The sequence below is a fragment of the Hyperolius riggenbachi genome, chromosome 12 (assembly GCF_040937935.1).
Source record: "Hyperolius riggenbachi isolate aHypRig1 chromosome 12, aHypRig1.pri, whole genome shotgun sequence".
Classification (NCBI taxonomy): Eukaryota; Metazoa; Chordata; class Amphibia; order Anura; family Hyperoliidae; genus Hyperolius; species Hyperolius riggenbachi.
Window position 1 is genome coordinate 17,535,538 of NC_090657.1, and position 15,740 is coordinate 17,551,277.

Below are 15,740 nucleotides of genomic sequence, written 5' to 3' on the forward strand. Positions count from 1 at the left end.
AGTGCAGAGCAGAAAGAATGATCAGAGTGCAGAGCAGAAAGCAGAAAGAATGATCAGTGTGCAGAGCAGAAAAAATGATCAGAGTGCAGAGCAGAAAGAATGATCAGAGTGCAGAGCAGAAAGAATGATCAGAGTGCAGAGCAGAAAGAATGATCAGAGTGCAGAGCAGAAAGCAGAAAGAATGATCAGTGTGCAGAGCAGAAAGAATGATCAGTGTGCAGAGCAGAAAGAATGATCAGAGTGCAGAGCAGAAAGAATGATCAGAGTGCAGAGCAGAAAGAATGATCAGAGTGCAGAGCAGAAAGCAGAAAGAATGATCAGTGTGCAGAGCAGAAAGAATGATCAGAGTGCAGAGCAGAAAGAATGATCAGAGTGCAGAGCAGAAAGCAGAAAGAATGATCAGTGTGCAGAGCAGAAAAAGTGATCAGATTGCAGAGCAGAAAGAATGATCAGAGTGCAGAGCAGAAAGCAGAAAGAATGATCAGTGTGCAGAGCAGAAAGAATGATCAGAGTGCAGAGCAGAAAGAATGATCAGAGTGCAGAGCAGAAAGCAGAAAGAATGATCAGTGTGCAGAGCAGAAAAAATGATCAGAGTGCAGAGCAGAAAGAATGATCAGAGTGCAGAGCAGAAAGCAGAAAGAATGATCAGTGTGCAGAGCAGAAAGAATGATCAGAGTGCAGAGCAGAAAGAATGATCAGAGTGCAGAGCAGAAAGAATGATCAGAGTGCAGAGCAGAAAGCAGAAAGAATGATCAGTGTGCAGAGCAGAAAGAATGATCAGAGTGCAGAGCAGAAAGAATGATCAGAGTGCAGAGCGGAAAGCAGAAAGAATGATCAGTGTGCAGAGCAGAAAGAATGATCAGAGTGCAGAGCAGAAAGCAGAAAGAATGATCAGTGTGCAGAGCAGAAAGAATGATCAGAGTGCAGAGCAGAAAGAATGATCAGAGTGCAGAGCAGAAAGAATGATCAGAGTGCAGAGCAGAAAGCAGAAAGAATGATCAGTGTGCAGAGCAGAAAGAATGATCAGAGTGCAGAGCAGAAAGAATGATCAGAGTGCAGAGCGGAAAGCAGAAAGAATGATCAGTGTGCAGAGCAGAAAGAATGATCAGAGTGCAGAGCAGAAAGAATGATCAGAGTGCAGAGCAGAAAGAATGATCAGAGTGCAGAGCAGAAAGCAGAAAGAATGATCAGTGTGCAGAGCAGAAAGAATGATCAGAGTGCAGAGCAGAAAGAATGATCAGAGTGCAGAGCAGAAAGCATGATCAGTGTGCAGAGCAGAAAGAATGATCAGAGTGCAGAGCAGAAAGAATGATCAGAGTGCAGAGCGGAAAGCAGAAAGAATGATCAGTGTGCAGAGCAGAAAGAATGATCAGAGTGCAGAGCAGAAAGCAGAAAGAATGATCAGTGTGCAGAGCAGAAAGAATGATCAGAGTGCAGAGCAGAAAGCAGAAAGAATGATCAGTGTGCAGAGCAGAAAGAATGATCAGAGTGCAGAGCAGAAAGAATGATCAGAGTGCAGAGCAGAAAGAATGATCAGAGTGCAGAGCAGAAAGAATGATCAGAGTGCAGAGCAGAAAGAATGATCAGAGTGCAGAGCAGAAAGAATGATCAGAGTGCAGAGCAGAAAGAATGATCAGAGTGCAGGGCAGAAAGCAGAAAGAATGATCAGAGTGCAGAGCAGAAAGAAGAGAGAATGATCAGAGAGCAGAGCAGAAAGAATGATCAGAGTGCAAATCAGGCAGCAGGGGGAGAGTTACAGCCAGTAATAGGTCAGGACTTCATATATAGATGTCAATAGTGCAAGTTTAGGCTTTTTATAAAGCACAGACATCTTCTGTACTGCTATACAAATATATATTTTAAACACATTACATGGACACAAAAGCCGATATTGGAGGCCATTTTACGGCGCCAATATCATTAGCCACAAATAATACTAAATATCAATACTGAAAAGAAAGTGACGTGTTGTACAAACCTCCTTTTACTTACACGTATCAGATGCAATCTTACCTTGTACAATACTGGAATATGTGCTGAGCTGTGTCCTCCCCTTATGTACAGAGACAAGAAGTGAAACTTTATTACCATAAATGAAGGACACATAGATTCCATAGGTCTAGGGAGGTGATCTCCATTTATTGTGTCATATACATCCAGTATTCGAGTTTTACATACAAAAGAAAAAAAAATGATTCTGACAAATTTTTACAAACAAGATACCTTGAAATGGGGTCGCCCAGCAGGGCTCTGCAGGGGAACATAACAGTTTTAGTCTCTTAATCCCACAATGGTCGCCAACTCTCCTTTCATGGTTTGTATTTGGGGGTGAAGAAGGTCCAGTGACAACGCTGGCTCTGGGGAACGTACAGATCAGCAGCTCCTTTCATAGAAAGAAAAGGCTTGTACGGGGTTTGTTTTGTTTTACTTAATTACAGGAATCGTGTTAAAATACAAGACAAACTCATTGGAACAGGCAAGAAAATCTGTCGGCTCCCTCTCTTGCTTTTTTTTGTTTTCTTTTTGTTTTTTTTTCTTTTTTCATTTTAGAAACAAATTTTCTTTTTTTTTTAACATTTTAATAAGAAAAAATAATTAGTCGACAAATGAGAGTAGCGATAAAAAAGTGTCTCTGAACAATAAATAAATACAAAGAATTCTGTGAGTTCTTTAAACCAGTTTCTTCATTGAAGAACATGCCATTTATCATGATCCATGGAGCACACATCACACTCCATCGCTGAATCCAACGCCTGATAGCTTTACTTTAGCTCACATATTCCAAACTTCAGCCCCCGTTTGTTTTCCCCCCTCCCTTGCTTGTGCCGCAAAAAAAATTCAGTCAGTCCTGTTGGCTCAACACCCAACTCTTCTCTCTTCCTTTCCTTGTCCTTTGGACAAATTAAGTCTTCGAGCCTAATAAACTGAGTACAAAGTTTTTCGAACTCTCTAAACTCTGCAACCAGGGGGACAAGATCTTGATAGCGCCAGTGAAGATTAAGAAGTTGACTTGAGTCTGTTATTGTGTGACCTGTGAAAACGTCAGGATTTAACAGTTACAATTCTTTGATCTATGACTGCCAGATGGGAAAAAAAAGAGGGGTAGGATCTTCTAAACATTAGAATTGAGAACTCTGATTTGCAACCACTGTAAACAGTCTATCCCATAAACCAGCATAAAGTTCAGTCAATGTTGGTTATCTGGGTGGAAAAAAAAATTACGGAAATAAAACCAAAAATGAACATGATGAAAATGGCGTACACAATGACATCTGCAACAAAAGGGAATTCACAAGTGTGTCGGGGAACGTGATGGTCTATGTACAAAAATATATACTATATGGTACAAGGACTGCCGCCCCCCGGCCAGGGAACAGCGATAGAGCTTTTAAATAGACACTCTGAGGCACTTGAGCCCGACATCCAAGGTACAGTATGAAGAAAAAATACATGACAAACAAATGGCGGCGTGACTGTCCGGCCGTGCAACAGGTGACCATGCGTGTTGGAGAGATGGTAGGAGGGAAAGGAGCAGGCGGGTTTGTTTGAGCCAAAAAACAAAACACAGATGGAGACAACGTCCAACATCCGGGCTACAATAATCTGCAAGAGAAAAGAGAGACAGTGTACAGTGACGGAATGCAGCATGCAGTGAGGAGAGCGCAGGCAGCAGCAGAGGAGGGGCAGCCCAGTCATTAGCTGCCATCAGGAAGGAGACAGAGGATTAGAGATTACTGCAGAGCAAGTGCATCTTACAAGTGTTAAAAAGAGTGCTTAAAGGATACCTGAAGTGACATGTGACATGAGATAGACATGTGTATGTACAGTGCCAAGCACACAAATAACTATGCTGTGTTCCTTTTTTTCTTTCTCTGTCTGAAAGAGTTAAATATCAGGTATGTCAGTGGCTGACTCGGTCCTGACTCAGACAGGAAGTGACTACAGTGTGACCCTCACTGATAAGAAATTCCAACTATAACATACTTTCCTAGCAGAAAATGGCTTCTGAGAGCAAGAAAGAGATAAAAAGGGGAATTTCTTATCAGTGAGGGTCACACTGTAGTCACTTCCTGTCTGAGTCAGGACAGAGTCATCCACTTACATACCTGATATTTAACTCTTTCAGGCAGAGAAAGAAAAAAAGGAACACAGCATAGTTATTTGTGTGCTAGGCACTGTACATACACGTCTATCTCATCATGTCACATGTCCGTACGGGTATCCTTTAAAAGGGATAAAATATGGTTGGCTTATTAATTTTATCCTATTTTATAAGGGCTGGTTCAGACGGGCAATAAATGCAGAATTTTCAGCGGGCGACAAAGGTTTCGTTTCAAAGGTATCAACCAGCATTTCATTCAAATGAATGGAAGCATATCTTAAACAATGGTGACAGCTTTTTACGTCACTCGCGTAAACGCCAGAGTAGATCCAGTCATCTCGTCTCCTCCTAAACATGTAGCGACCAGTGTCGGCTGTGTTTGACATTTCCGTGTTCCCCTTAGGGGTTCAAAACGCGGCACCAGGAGGAAACGCCGGGAACCGATGCTGAATGCTTTTCTGCTCAGTGGCAAAGGCTATCGGGTGGTGCCGTCGCCAGCCATCCTGCAGAAAGCAGTGTGAACCAACCCTGATACAGGCATCTGACCACCAATGAATAGCACAAGCCATTACTGCTAGTAAGCTAGGTGAAGTGTGCCAATTATGCTAGGAACATGTGCTGCTAAAGAGTTCATGCAGCTTCTAAAATGTCCCCCCCCCCCTCTTGCTTCTTGTTGTGCAGTGTCCCTCTGCAGACCGATTTGAGCATTTCAATAGAAATCCGAGTACAGGAGTTTGGACTGGTCCAGAGTCTTGCCGTTGTCCATTTCCTGTTTGATATATATCACTGGCTCTTTTTTTTCTTGTACTAGTTATGATCAATCTGCCTCATTGTCTTCAAAGTGCTTGAAACCTGACCAATGGCATGAGATATTGTTTTTGCATTTGGCCAATCAGCATGCCAGGATTTACAGGTCCTTTTCCTAATGCCTTTAGCCATCTAGGCCGAGAATCTAGTAGTCATACATGTGTCCTACAAGGGAACTTAAGCAGGCTTCTGCTAAATAAAGCAAAATTGCATCCGTTTTTTTAAAAGCTCAAAAAAAACAAAACCCTTACATCTTGCACCATAAATTTTTACATCACATGCAAATCTCCATTTACTTTCATTAGCAGCAGTAAAATAAAATAATGAGAAAATCTGCATATGACTGAATTTTTAAGTAAAAAACGTCCAGTTAGTCACAACGATATACATGACAAACTGGACTATAAGCCTGCAAGCTTTCTATGACTTAAGTCTTCCTTAAAGGAAGACTATCACAAAAATCGTAAAATTGAAAATACATTCAAATAACAAGTATATTTCTTCCAGAGTAAAATGAACCATGAATTACTTTTCTAGTATGTTGCTGTCACTTATAGTAGGTAGTAGTAATCTGACAGAACCAACAGGTTTTGGAGTAGCTGATCTTCTCATGGGGAGTATTTTTTTTTTTTTCAAAAGCACTTAGCGAATGGTGGTTGCTCCGTCCAACTGCCAAAAAAGTGTGAAACCAGCAGGGAGGATGTCCAGCATCATTGTATACATCCTTTTCAGGGAATGTCTTCATAAATAATAAAGGCCATGCTGAGAATCCCCCATGAAGAGATGGACTAACCCAAAACCTGTCGGTAATGTCAGATTTCTACTACTTACTGTAAGTGACAGCAACATAGGAGAGAAGTCATTTATAGCTCATTTTACTCTGGAAGAAACGTACTTATTTGTATGTGTTTACATGTATTTTGTGATGGAAGTCCTTTAAACTGTTAAAGTGAATGGGAACCGCATTTAAGAAAATGAGACAGCTACTTACCCAAGGAGAGGGAAGGCTCTGGGTCCTATAGAGCCTTCCGGCTCCTCTCCTGGTCCTCTCGTTCCAGTGCTGGCTCGCCCGGTAGCAGTATTTGACTAAATTACTCAAATACTGCTTCACCCAGCAGAAGGAGGCTTCAGAAGTCTTCAGGGAGCCCGAGTGCTCCTGAAGAAGGGCGGCCCTGTACTGCGCCTGCGCAAGCACACTCTCTTGCACGCTCACGCCTGTGCAGTATGGAGCAGCACGTCTTCGGGAGGACACGGCTCCCGAAGTCTTCCAAATACCCTTTCGGTGGGGGATTGAAACGGGGGGGGGGGGGGGGGAGCCAGCACAGGACAGAGAGCACCGAGAGAGGAGACGGAAGGCTCTATACGACCCAGAGCCTTCCCTCTTCTTAGGTAAGTATTCCCTTCATTTTTTAAAAAATGCGGTTCCCATTCACTTCAAGCACAAAGCTGCCTTTCTACTGTTTCCAGAGATAACAAAACTGAAGGTTAAGTATTAGAAACTTTTGCTGCCAGTAACTTCTAAAAAAAAATTATAAAAAGAAATGTTTAAATAGCTACAAATGAGAAATCTTATTATTAGCCATTGCCAATAGCACGTCACGAAGCTGCTATTAATCTAGGTAGCAATAGTTCACCTATCCATTAGAGGAGTACGGACCCATTAATAACCAGAACAATTTGCAAAGCTCCTAAGCCTGGAATGTGTGACCCCCTCAAGTAAAAGTAGCTGCTGGTCATTTTCTCCTAATAGAAGCCAGGGTTAGACCATCAGCCGTGCTTCCAGTGATGTTAGCGTCAGAGCATGGAACTACCAGAGATGGCCACTCGGTGGAGCCGCTAGAAAGTGCTGACCGTGTAGTGGTCACTTACCTGCTGGCCTTGAACGCTTTCAGCTTCTGTACAAAGAAGGTCTCGAGAGCGTCAGCACACTGGCAGAACGTGGACTCGCTGGGATTGTAGTAGCGGCAATTATCAAATATTTTGGTCATGTCGGCAACAAAATCTGTCAGTTTCTTGTAATATCGGCTCCGGATCCTGTCCTCCATGGTGGATAAGTCTGAGATAGCCAGAAAAACACAAACAGCCAATGAATGCACTTAGCAAAATTTAGATTTATTAGGCTGAGATAATAAAACATCTTGCATAGAATGATGTGCCTGCTACACTTGTTCTCAAAAAGGGATTACACTGAGCCGCCAGAGAATATAGTCACCAGGGTGCTGCTACTCAGAACCCCCCACCCCATGTGACCATGCTATGACCTCTTAAACTCTCTGAAAATGTAAACAAAAAGACATGTTGTACCCTTTGTGGCTATTGTGGTAGATTTGCTCAGCCTTGTGATGTCCATCAGTTGGGGCAGAAGGAAGCATCAACTTCTCTCAGGAGCTCTACTGAGTGTAAGGAGGCTAGAATGATGATTTCATCGGAATATTCAAAATTATCTTAAAGGGAGCCTTAATAAAAGTGGCCAGTTTAACTTCTTTTGGCGCTTCTTTCAGCCCCTGTAGCCATCTTGGGCCCTCGCCGTTGTTCTGCTCTGGTCTATTCAGCCGCTGTGCCCCTCCAAAAGCTGTCAGACTGGGTCAGTTACGGGCTAGGGGAACCTCTTCCATGGTGCTCCTGTAGCCGGGAGCATTCTGCGTAGCAAATTTTACTGACTGATCTGGAGGAAGGCAGACTGGAGCTACACATACAGCTTTCAGAAGGGCACAGCTGCTGAATGGAAGAGTGACGACAAGGGACCAGGACCGACTGCAGGGGCTGCAAGAAGCCCCAGGTAAGTTAAACTGGCCAACTTTATTTCACTTTAGGCTGCATTTACGATATCTAAAATCTTTATTTTATCGAGTTTTAAAGCAAATCTAATTAGGGAAAGGCGTCAGCAGAATAAAAATTAGAAGTCTATTAAAACCAAATAAACAATTGGGGGACCGGGGTGGATCCGTCATATATATATATATATATATATATATATATATATATATATATATATATATATATATATATATATATATATATATATATATATATATATATATATATATATATATATATATATATATATATATACACACACAGTGGAGGAAATAATTATTTGACCCCTCACTGATTTTGTAAGTTTGTCCAATGACACAGAAATGAAAAGTCTCAGAACGGTATCATTTCAATGGATGGTAGGTTTATTTTAACAGTGGCAGACAAATCCAAGAGAAGGAGTAACTCCGAGGTTGTCCAGAGTCGCAGCACCGATCTGCACAACCTCGGAGTTACTCCTGCTCTCGTATTTGCCTGAGGAAGTGGGCTTGGGACCCGCAAAAAGCGTTGCATAATTTTATGTGGAGTACTGATTAAATATATTTTTTCTAGATGCCATATATGGTGGTTGTGTCATATATATACACAGTGGAGGAAATAATTATTTGACCCCCTCACTGATTTTGTAAATTTGTCCAATGACACAGAAATAAAAAGTCTCAGAACAGTATCATTTCAATGGTAGGTTTATTTTAACAGTGGCAGATAGCACATCAAAAGGAAAATCGAAAAAATAACCTTAAATAAAAGATAGCAACTGATTTGCATTTCATTGAGTGAAATAAGTTTTTGAACCCTCTAACAATAAAAGACTTAATACTTAGTGGAAAAACCCTTGTTTGCAAGCACAGAGGTCAAACGTTTCTTGTAATTGATGACCAAGTTTGCACACATTTTAGGAGGAATGTTGGTCCACTCCTCTTTGCAGATCATCTCTAAATCCCTAAGGTTTCGAGGCTGTCTCTGTGCAACTCTGAGCTTGAGCTCCCTCCATAGGTTTTTTATTGGATTAAGGTCCGGAGATTGACTAGGCCACTCCATGACCTTAATGTGCTTCTTCTTTAGCCACTCCTTTGTTGCCTTTGCTGTATGTTTTGGGTCATTGTCGTGCTGGAACACCCATCCACGACCCATTTTCAGTTTCCTGGCAGAGGGAAGGAGGTTGTCGTTCAGGATTTCACGATACATGGCTCTGTCCATTTTCCTGTTAATGCGATTAAGTTGTCCTGTGCCCTTAGCACAAAAACACCCCCAAAGCAAAATGTTTCCACCCCCATGCTTGACGGTGGGGACGGTGTTTTGGGGGTCATAGGCAGCATTTTTCTTCCTACAAACACAGCGAGTTGAGTTAATGCCAAATAGCTCAATTTTGGTCTCATCAGACCACAGCACCTTCTCCCAGTCACTCACAGAATTATTCAGGTGTTCATTGGCAAACTTCAGACGGGCCTGCACATGTGCCTTCTTGAGCAGGGGGACCTTGCGAGCCCTGCAGGATTTTAATCCATTGCGGTGTAATGTGTTTCCAATGGTTTTCTTGGTGACTGTGGTCCCTGCTAATTTGAGGTCATTCACTAACTCCTCCCGTGTAGTTCTAGGATGCTTTTTCACCTTTCTCAGAACCATTGACACCCCACGAGGTGAGATCTTGCGTGGAGCCCCAGAGCGAGGTCGATTGATGGTCATTTTGTGCTCCTTCCATTTTCGAACAATCGCACCAACAGTTGTCACCTTCTCTCCCAGCTTCTTGCTGATGGTTTTGTAGCCCATTCCAGCCTTGTGCAGGTCTACAATTTTGTCTCTGACATCCTTGGACAGCTCTTTGGTCTTTCCCATGTTGGAGAGTTTGGAGTCTGCTTGATTGATTGATTCTGTGGACAGGTGTCTTTTATACAGGTGACTAGCTAAGACAGGTGTCCTTAATGAGGGTGACTAATGGAGTAGAAGTGTCTAACCACTCTGTGGGAGCCAGAACTCTTAATGGTTGGTAGGGGTTCAAAAACTTATTTCACTCAATGAAATGCAAATCAGTTGCTATCTTTTATTTAAGGTTATTTTTTCGATTTTCCTTTTGATGTGCTATCTGCCACTGTTAAAATAAACCTACCATTGAAATGATACTGTTCTGAGACTTTTCATTTCTTTGTCATTGGACAAACTTACAAAATCAGTGAGGGGTCAAATAATTATTTCCTCCACTATATATATATATATATGTATATATATATATATATATGACACAACCACCATATATGGCATCTAGAAAAAATATATTTAATCAGTACTCCACATAAAATTATGCAACGCTTTTTGCGGGTCCCAAGCCCACTTCCTCAGGCAAATACGAGAGCAGGAGTAACTCCGAGGTTGTGCAGATCGGTGCTGCGCCTCTGGACAACCTCGGAGTTACTCCTTCTCTTGGATTTGTCTGAGGAAGCAGGCTTGGGATCCACGAAACGCGTTGCATAATTTTATGTGGAGTACTGATTAAATATATATTTTTCTGCATACCATATATGGTGGTTGTGTCATATATATTGGGGAGACGGATCCACCCCGGTCCCGCAATTTTTTATGTGGTTTTAATAGACTACTAATTTTTTATTCTGCTGGCGCCTGTGTAACTACTACAAATATCATTATCCACCTGGTGGATGGGGGTGTGTACACCTTTATTTTTCTTCTATGGAGAGCGACTTCTTAGCCTGAGTGGGGACAGGCTTAATATCCCCATATGCGATTAGAGTGGTTGCCTGAGGTCGGCAACCCAGACTTGTGAGTATATCCATATCTGCTGTACAAATCGAAGATTACCTTATATCAACAATAATACACTATTGGGGGCTCTCGAGTGTTCTCTCTTTTTGTCTTTCTACTAATTAGGGGAAGATCAGGAATGTTTATGGAGAATCCAATCACAAACACTGCTAGGCCCCCTGGAGCTCACCTTCCACTAGATGAAACTTGGCCAGGGGTAAAAAATAACTACCGCATCTGCCGAAAATCCAGAGTGTGTACAGCGGCTTTTAATTCCGCAATTACCTTAAGAGAGGGCCTGAAGTCCAGCAAGGTTGCCCATCTGACAAGCTTAATAAAACCTGCAGAAGGACAACTGAGCAAACACTAATTGCCAGAGCAGTTACAACACATTCCTGAGCAGTGTTTGGGCTTCCTGTGATCCCAGGAGAGCTATAAAGCCTTGGCCAGCAGAGACCAGTCCTGTGATCTCAGTCACTGGAGTGTGATAAAGCAGCAGCCCAGGCTGCAGACACTAAACAAGCAACCAATAGCTTTACTGCCCCGTAAAACTCATGCGACCTCCCTCTGCTCCACTGCCAGTAAGACAGGATTCATGACATGCGGCTCAATACGGCTCTCTGCTGGCGCCCAGCCCCATTCCGGACATATTCAGCATTCAGACTCTACAATAATTCTATTGTAAATGGCCAGCAAGCCGTGTCCTTATCAAAAACACAGAGACCTCATATTACAGGACAGAAGGGCGTGCCATACACTGTGGTATTCACTCAGCTACAAGCCTGTTTTACCATAAATCACATGAGGGGAAACTCAGATCTCCAGCTCCCCTTATTGTATGCTACCCTCAGAAGCACGCTGTTGTGATGCTACCTCTGACACCACATACCCCCTTCCTAATCCATAACCACAACATCTCTAGGTGATGACATCCCCCCCCCCCCCCGCACATCTCCAAAATACCACCCCCCCCTCCACATTTTCACAGAAATTACCAACAATCTCTCTCTCTTCAACTGCAGCAACAGAGCTGCAGTGCCTAAAATTAACTACATCAGTATATATCCTTCAATACTACTCCTCATCTATTAACCACTTCAGACTTCAGTCATTTTCACTTTATGCATCCAAGCAATTATCACCTCCCATTCATTAGCCTATGACTTTATCACTACTTATCACAATGAACTGATCTATATCTTGTTTTTTCCGCCACCAATTAGGCTTTCTTTGGGGGGTACATTTTGCTAAAAGCCACTTTACTGTAAATGCATTTTAACAGGAAGAATAAGAAAAAACTGAAAAAATTCATTATTTCTCAGTTTTCAGCTATTATAGTTTCATACGAATACATGCCTCCATAATTAAAACCCACGTATTGTATTTGCCTTATAGTCCCGGGTATTACACCGTTTAAATTATGTCCCTATCCCAATGTATGGCGACAATAATCTATTTGGAAATAAAAGTGCATTTTTTATGTTTTGCATCCATCACTATTTACAAGCTTCTAGTTAAAAAAAAAAAAAAAATGTCATCTTTACATTGATATTTAAAAAGTTTAGACCCTTAGGTAAATATTTACGTTTTTTTATTGTAATTTTTTTTTTAAATTAACATTTTATTTGGGTATTTTTGGAAGGGTGGGATGTAAATAGTAATTGGTTTATGTAAATATGTGATTTTTTTTTTTACATGTAGATGTAGTTTTACTTTTTGGCCACAAGATGGCAACCTCGAGTTTGTTTACATGACGTCACTAAGCGTAACATGTACGCTTAGAGGGATGTAGGGGGACGTAAGAGGCAGAGAAAGCAAGGCTTCTGAGAGAAGCAGTCGCTTTTTCTGCTGGGGAGAGGAATCAATCATCAGGCACCATGTCCCAATTGATTGATTCCTGGGCTAACGATCCGCGGCCGGAAGCACGCGGGCGCGCAATCGGGCGTGGGTGCGCACATGGCCTTCTGGACGTAGCTTCTACTTCCAGAAGGCTTAAATGGTTAATCTCTACATTAGCTTCTCCCACCCTCCCCATCTGCTGCTCCTCTCTACAAAAGCTTCTCCCACCCTCCCCATCTGCTGCTCCTCTACACAAATCTCTACACTAGCTTCTCCCACCCTCCCCATCTGCTGCTCCTCTCTACTACTCTCTACTAATCTCTACACTAGCTTCTCCCACCCTCCCCATCTGCTGCTCCTCTCTACAAAAGCTTCTCCCACCCTCCCCATCTGCTGCTCCTCTACACAAATCTCTACACTAGCTTCTCCCACCCTCCCCATCTGCTGCTCCCCTCTACTAATCTCTACACAAGCTTCTCCCACCCGCCCCGTTTGCTGCTCTTCTACACTAGCTTCTCACACCCTGCCCATCTGCTGATCCTCTCTACAAATCTCTACACTACCTTCTCACACCCTCCCCATCTGCTGCTCTTCTCTACAAATCTCTACACAAACTTCTCCCACCCTCCCCATCTGCTGCTCCTCTACACAAATCTCTACACTAGCTTTTCACACCCTTCCCATCTGCTGCTCCTCTCTACAAATCTCTACGCTAGCTTCTCCCACCCTGTCTCATCTGCTGCTCCCTTTTACACAAGCTTTTCCTATCTCTCCTCACCTGCTGCTCTGCTCTACAAAAAAACTTTTCCCACCCTTTCCAATCTGCTACTCATCTCTACAAATCCCTTTACTAGCTTCTCCCACCCCTCCATGTTACTGATAAGCTCAGTTGTAGCTCAAAACACTAAAAGGGGCAAAAACCTCTCCATTTCTACCTACACTTTCCAGCTACTAACTAGAGGATGCTATTGCACAGTGAGAAGCACATCAGGTTATTCCTGCTCACTGGGACTCACCCATCGGTTCCTTAATCACAGCATAATAATCGGGGGCATCTTCTGGATCCACAGCCTCAAGGAAGGGCCAGGCCATTTTATGAGCCTACATGGAGGAAAGAAAATCATGGAGTTATAAAAGTGCCATGCGTCGTCTAGGTGTGCAGAAAGTTTTGTGGTCGTATGAGCCTTTGTCTCCACTGAAGGCAAGTTACCCTCAACAGATCTGTTTAAAGCTAATGTAACCCCGTATTTTTTTTTTCAAAAAAAAAGGCAGTTACTCACCTAAGGAGAGGGAAGGCTCGGTCCTAAAGAGTCCTAGAGCCATCCCTCTCTCCTCTCCCGGTGTCCCTGGTGCTGCGCTGGCTCCTCCATTCGTATCCCCCGCCGAGGGGTCTTCGGGAGCCGAGTCCTCCCGAAGACAGGCGGCGCTTCATAGAGGGCGCGCGCGCACGCAGTGTAGTGCGGCACGTCTTCGGCAGCACTCGGGCTCCCGAAGCACTTCTGAAGCCTCCCTTTGGCTGGGAGACAGCTGTATTTGACCGAAACGGTCGAATACCGCTACGGGGGAGCCAGGACAGCAGCGGGCACTGGGAGAGGAGAGGGAATGCTCTATGGGACCCAGAGCCTCCCTCTCCTTAGGTGAGTATCTGACTTTAAAAAAAAAAACGGTTCCCATTAGCTTTAAGTAGATTATAGATGATCACGATTTGGGTGCCTCAGAGTTCTTTGCTGATACTCTGAGCAGATGGTAATAAATTACATGATCAGGAAGTTACCTGCAGTGAAAATTGCATGTCAAAGCATCCAACCGTTCCAGAGATCGGAGTAAGTGGAAAATAGTGCAGTGCACAGAACTTTTATCTGTGTAGAAAGCTCACCAATTAGCGGACGAAAAAAATTACTATCAAAAGTAACTGGTCAAAACCCACTTTTTCACATCAGAGTTTCAGGTTGTGATCTCAGACACCACACGCCTTTTTAAGTGCCTTGTCATGAGTCAAGCCTCATCAGCAACCCCATCCACTGGGCCTGTTAACTCCATCAGCAGGGCTCTTTGAAGTCATGTGAACAAATACTTACACCAGAAACTGAACAAGGCAAATTGTCATAGCAATACGGTTAATAAGAGATTACACAGAGTATATAGAAGCAAAGTGATGGAGAGAAAATCTGTTTATTGTATAGTCCTGGCCAAAAGCTTTGAGACTGTCAAAAATATTAGTTTTCACAAAGTTTGATGCTAAACTGGTTTTAGATCTTGGTTTCAATTGTTTATGTGGTGTATCGAAATATAATTATAAGCACTTCATACGTTTCAAAGGATTTTATTGACAATTACAAGAGATTTATGCAAAGAGTCAGTATTTGCAGTGTTGACCCTTCTTTTTCAGGACCTCTGCAATTCGACTGGGCATGCTCTCAATCAACTTATGGGCCAAATCCTGACTGATAGCAACCCATTCTTTCATAATCACTTCTTTTGAGTTTCACAGAATGAGTTGGTTTTTGTTTGTCCACCCATCTCTTGAGGAATGACCACCAGTTCTCAATGGGATTAAGATCTGGGGAGTTTCCAGGCCATGGACCCAAAATTTCAATGTTTTGGTCCCCGAGCTACTTAGTTATCACTTTTGCCTTATGGCACGGTGCTCCATCGTGCTGGAAAATGAATGGTTCTTCACCAAACTGTTGTTGGATTGTTGGAAGAAGTTGCTGTTGGAGGGTGTTTTGGTACCATTCTTTATTTGTGGTTGTGTTTTTTGGCAAAATTGTGAGTGAGCCCACTCCCTTGGATGAGAAGCAACTCCACCCATGAATGGTCTCCGGATGCTTTACTGTTGGTATGACACAGGACTGATGGCAGCGCTCACCTTTTCTTCTCCTGACAAGCCTTTTTCCAGATACCCCCAAAAAATCGGAAAGGGACTTCATCTGAGAATATGACTTTGCCCCAGACCTCAGCAGTCCATTCACCATACTTTCTGCACAAGATCAATCTGTCCCTGATGTTTTATTGTAAGAGAAGTGGCTTCTTTGCTGCCCTTCTTGACACCAGGCCATCTTCCAAGTCTTCGCCTCACTGTGCGTGCAGATGTGCTGACACCGGCCTGCTGCCACTCCTGAGCATCCTCTGCACTGGTTGCACTCCGATCCCGCAGCTGAATACTCTTTAGAAGACAATCCTGGCGCTTGCTGGTCTTTCTTGGACGCCCTGAAGCCTTCTTAACAAGAATTGAAGCTCTTTCCTTGATGATACTATAAATTGTTGATTTAGATGCAATCTTAGATGCAATTGCCTGTGAAGCCATTTTTATGCAATGCAATGCAATGCAATGATAGGCTGCATGCGTTTCTTTGCTGGTCACCATGGTCAACAATGGAAGATTAATGATTTCAAGCACCACCCTCCTTTTAACATG

General features: G+C 43.0%; 1 protein-coding gene across 6 annotated transcripts in view; it reads right to left on the bottom strand.

Moving 5' to 3' along the window:
• Nucleotides 1-2,113: 2,113 nt before the first annotated feature.
• The window catches only part of BPTF (bromodomain PHD finger transcription factor), a 108,594-nt gene continuing 94,967 nt past the window's right edge, over nt 2,114-15,740 (bottom strand). For 5 of the 6 annotated variants that reach the window (XM_068263076.1, XM_068263079.1, XM_068263077.1 and 2 more), the window contains 3 exons: nt 13,339-13,423; nt 6,779-6,965; nt 2,114-3,031 (listed from right to left, as the gene is read on the bottom strand). In XM_068263076.1, the coding sequence (XP_068119177.1) occupies nt 2,998-3,031; nt 6,779-6,965; nt 13,339-13,423 (306 nt within the window). In that variant the 3' untranslated portion in view covers nt 2,114-2,997. Of the gene's footprint in view, nt 3,604-6,778; nt 6,966-13,338; nt 13,424-15,740 lie in introns of all 6 variants that reach the window. The other variant, XM_068263075.1, reaches the window with a different exon arrangement.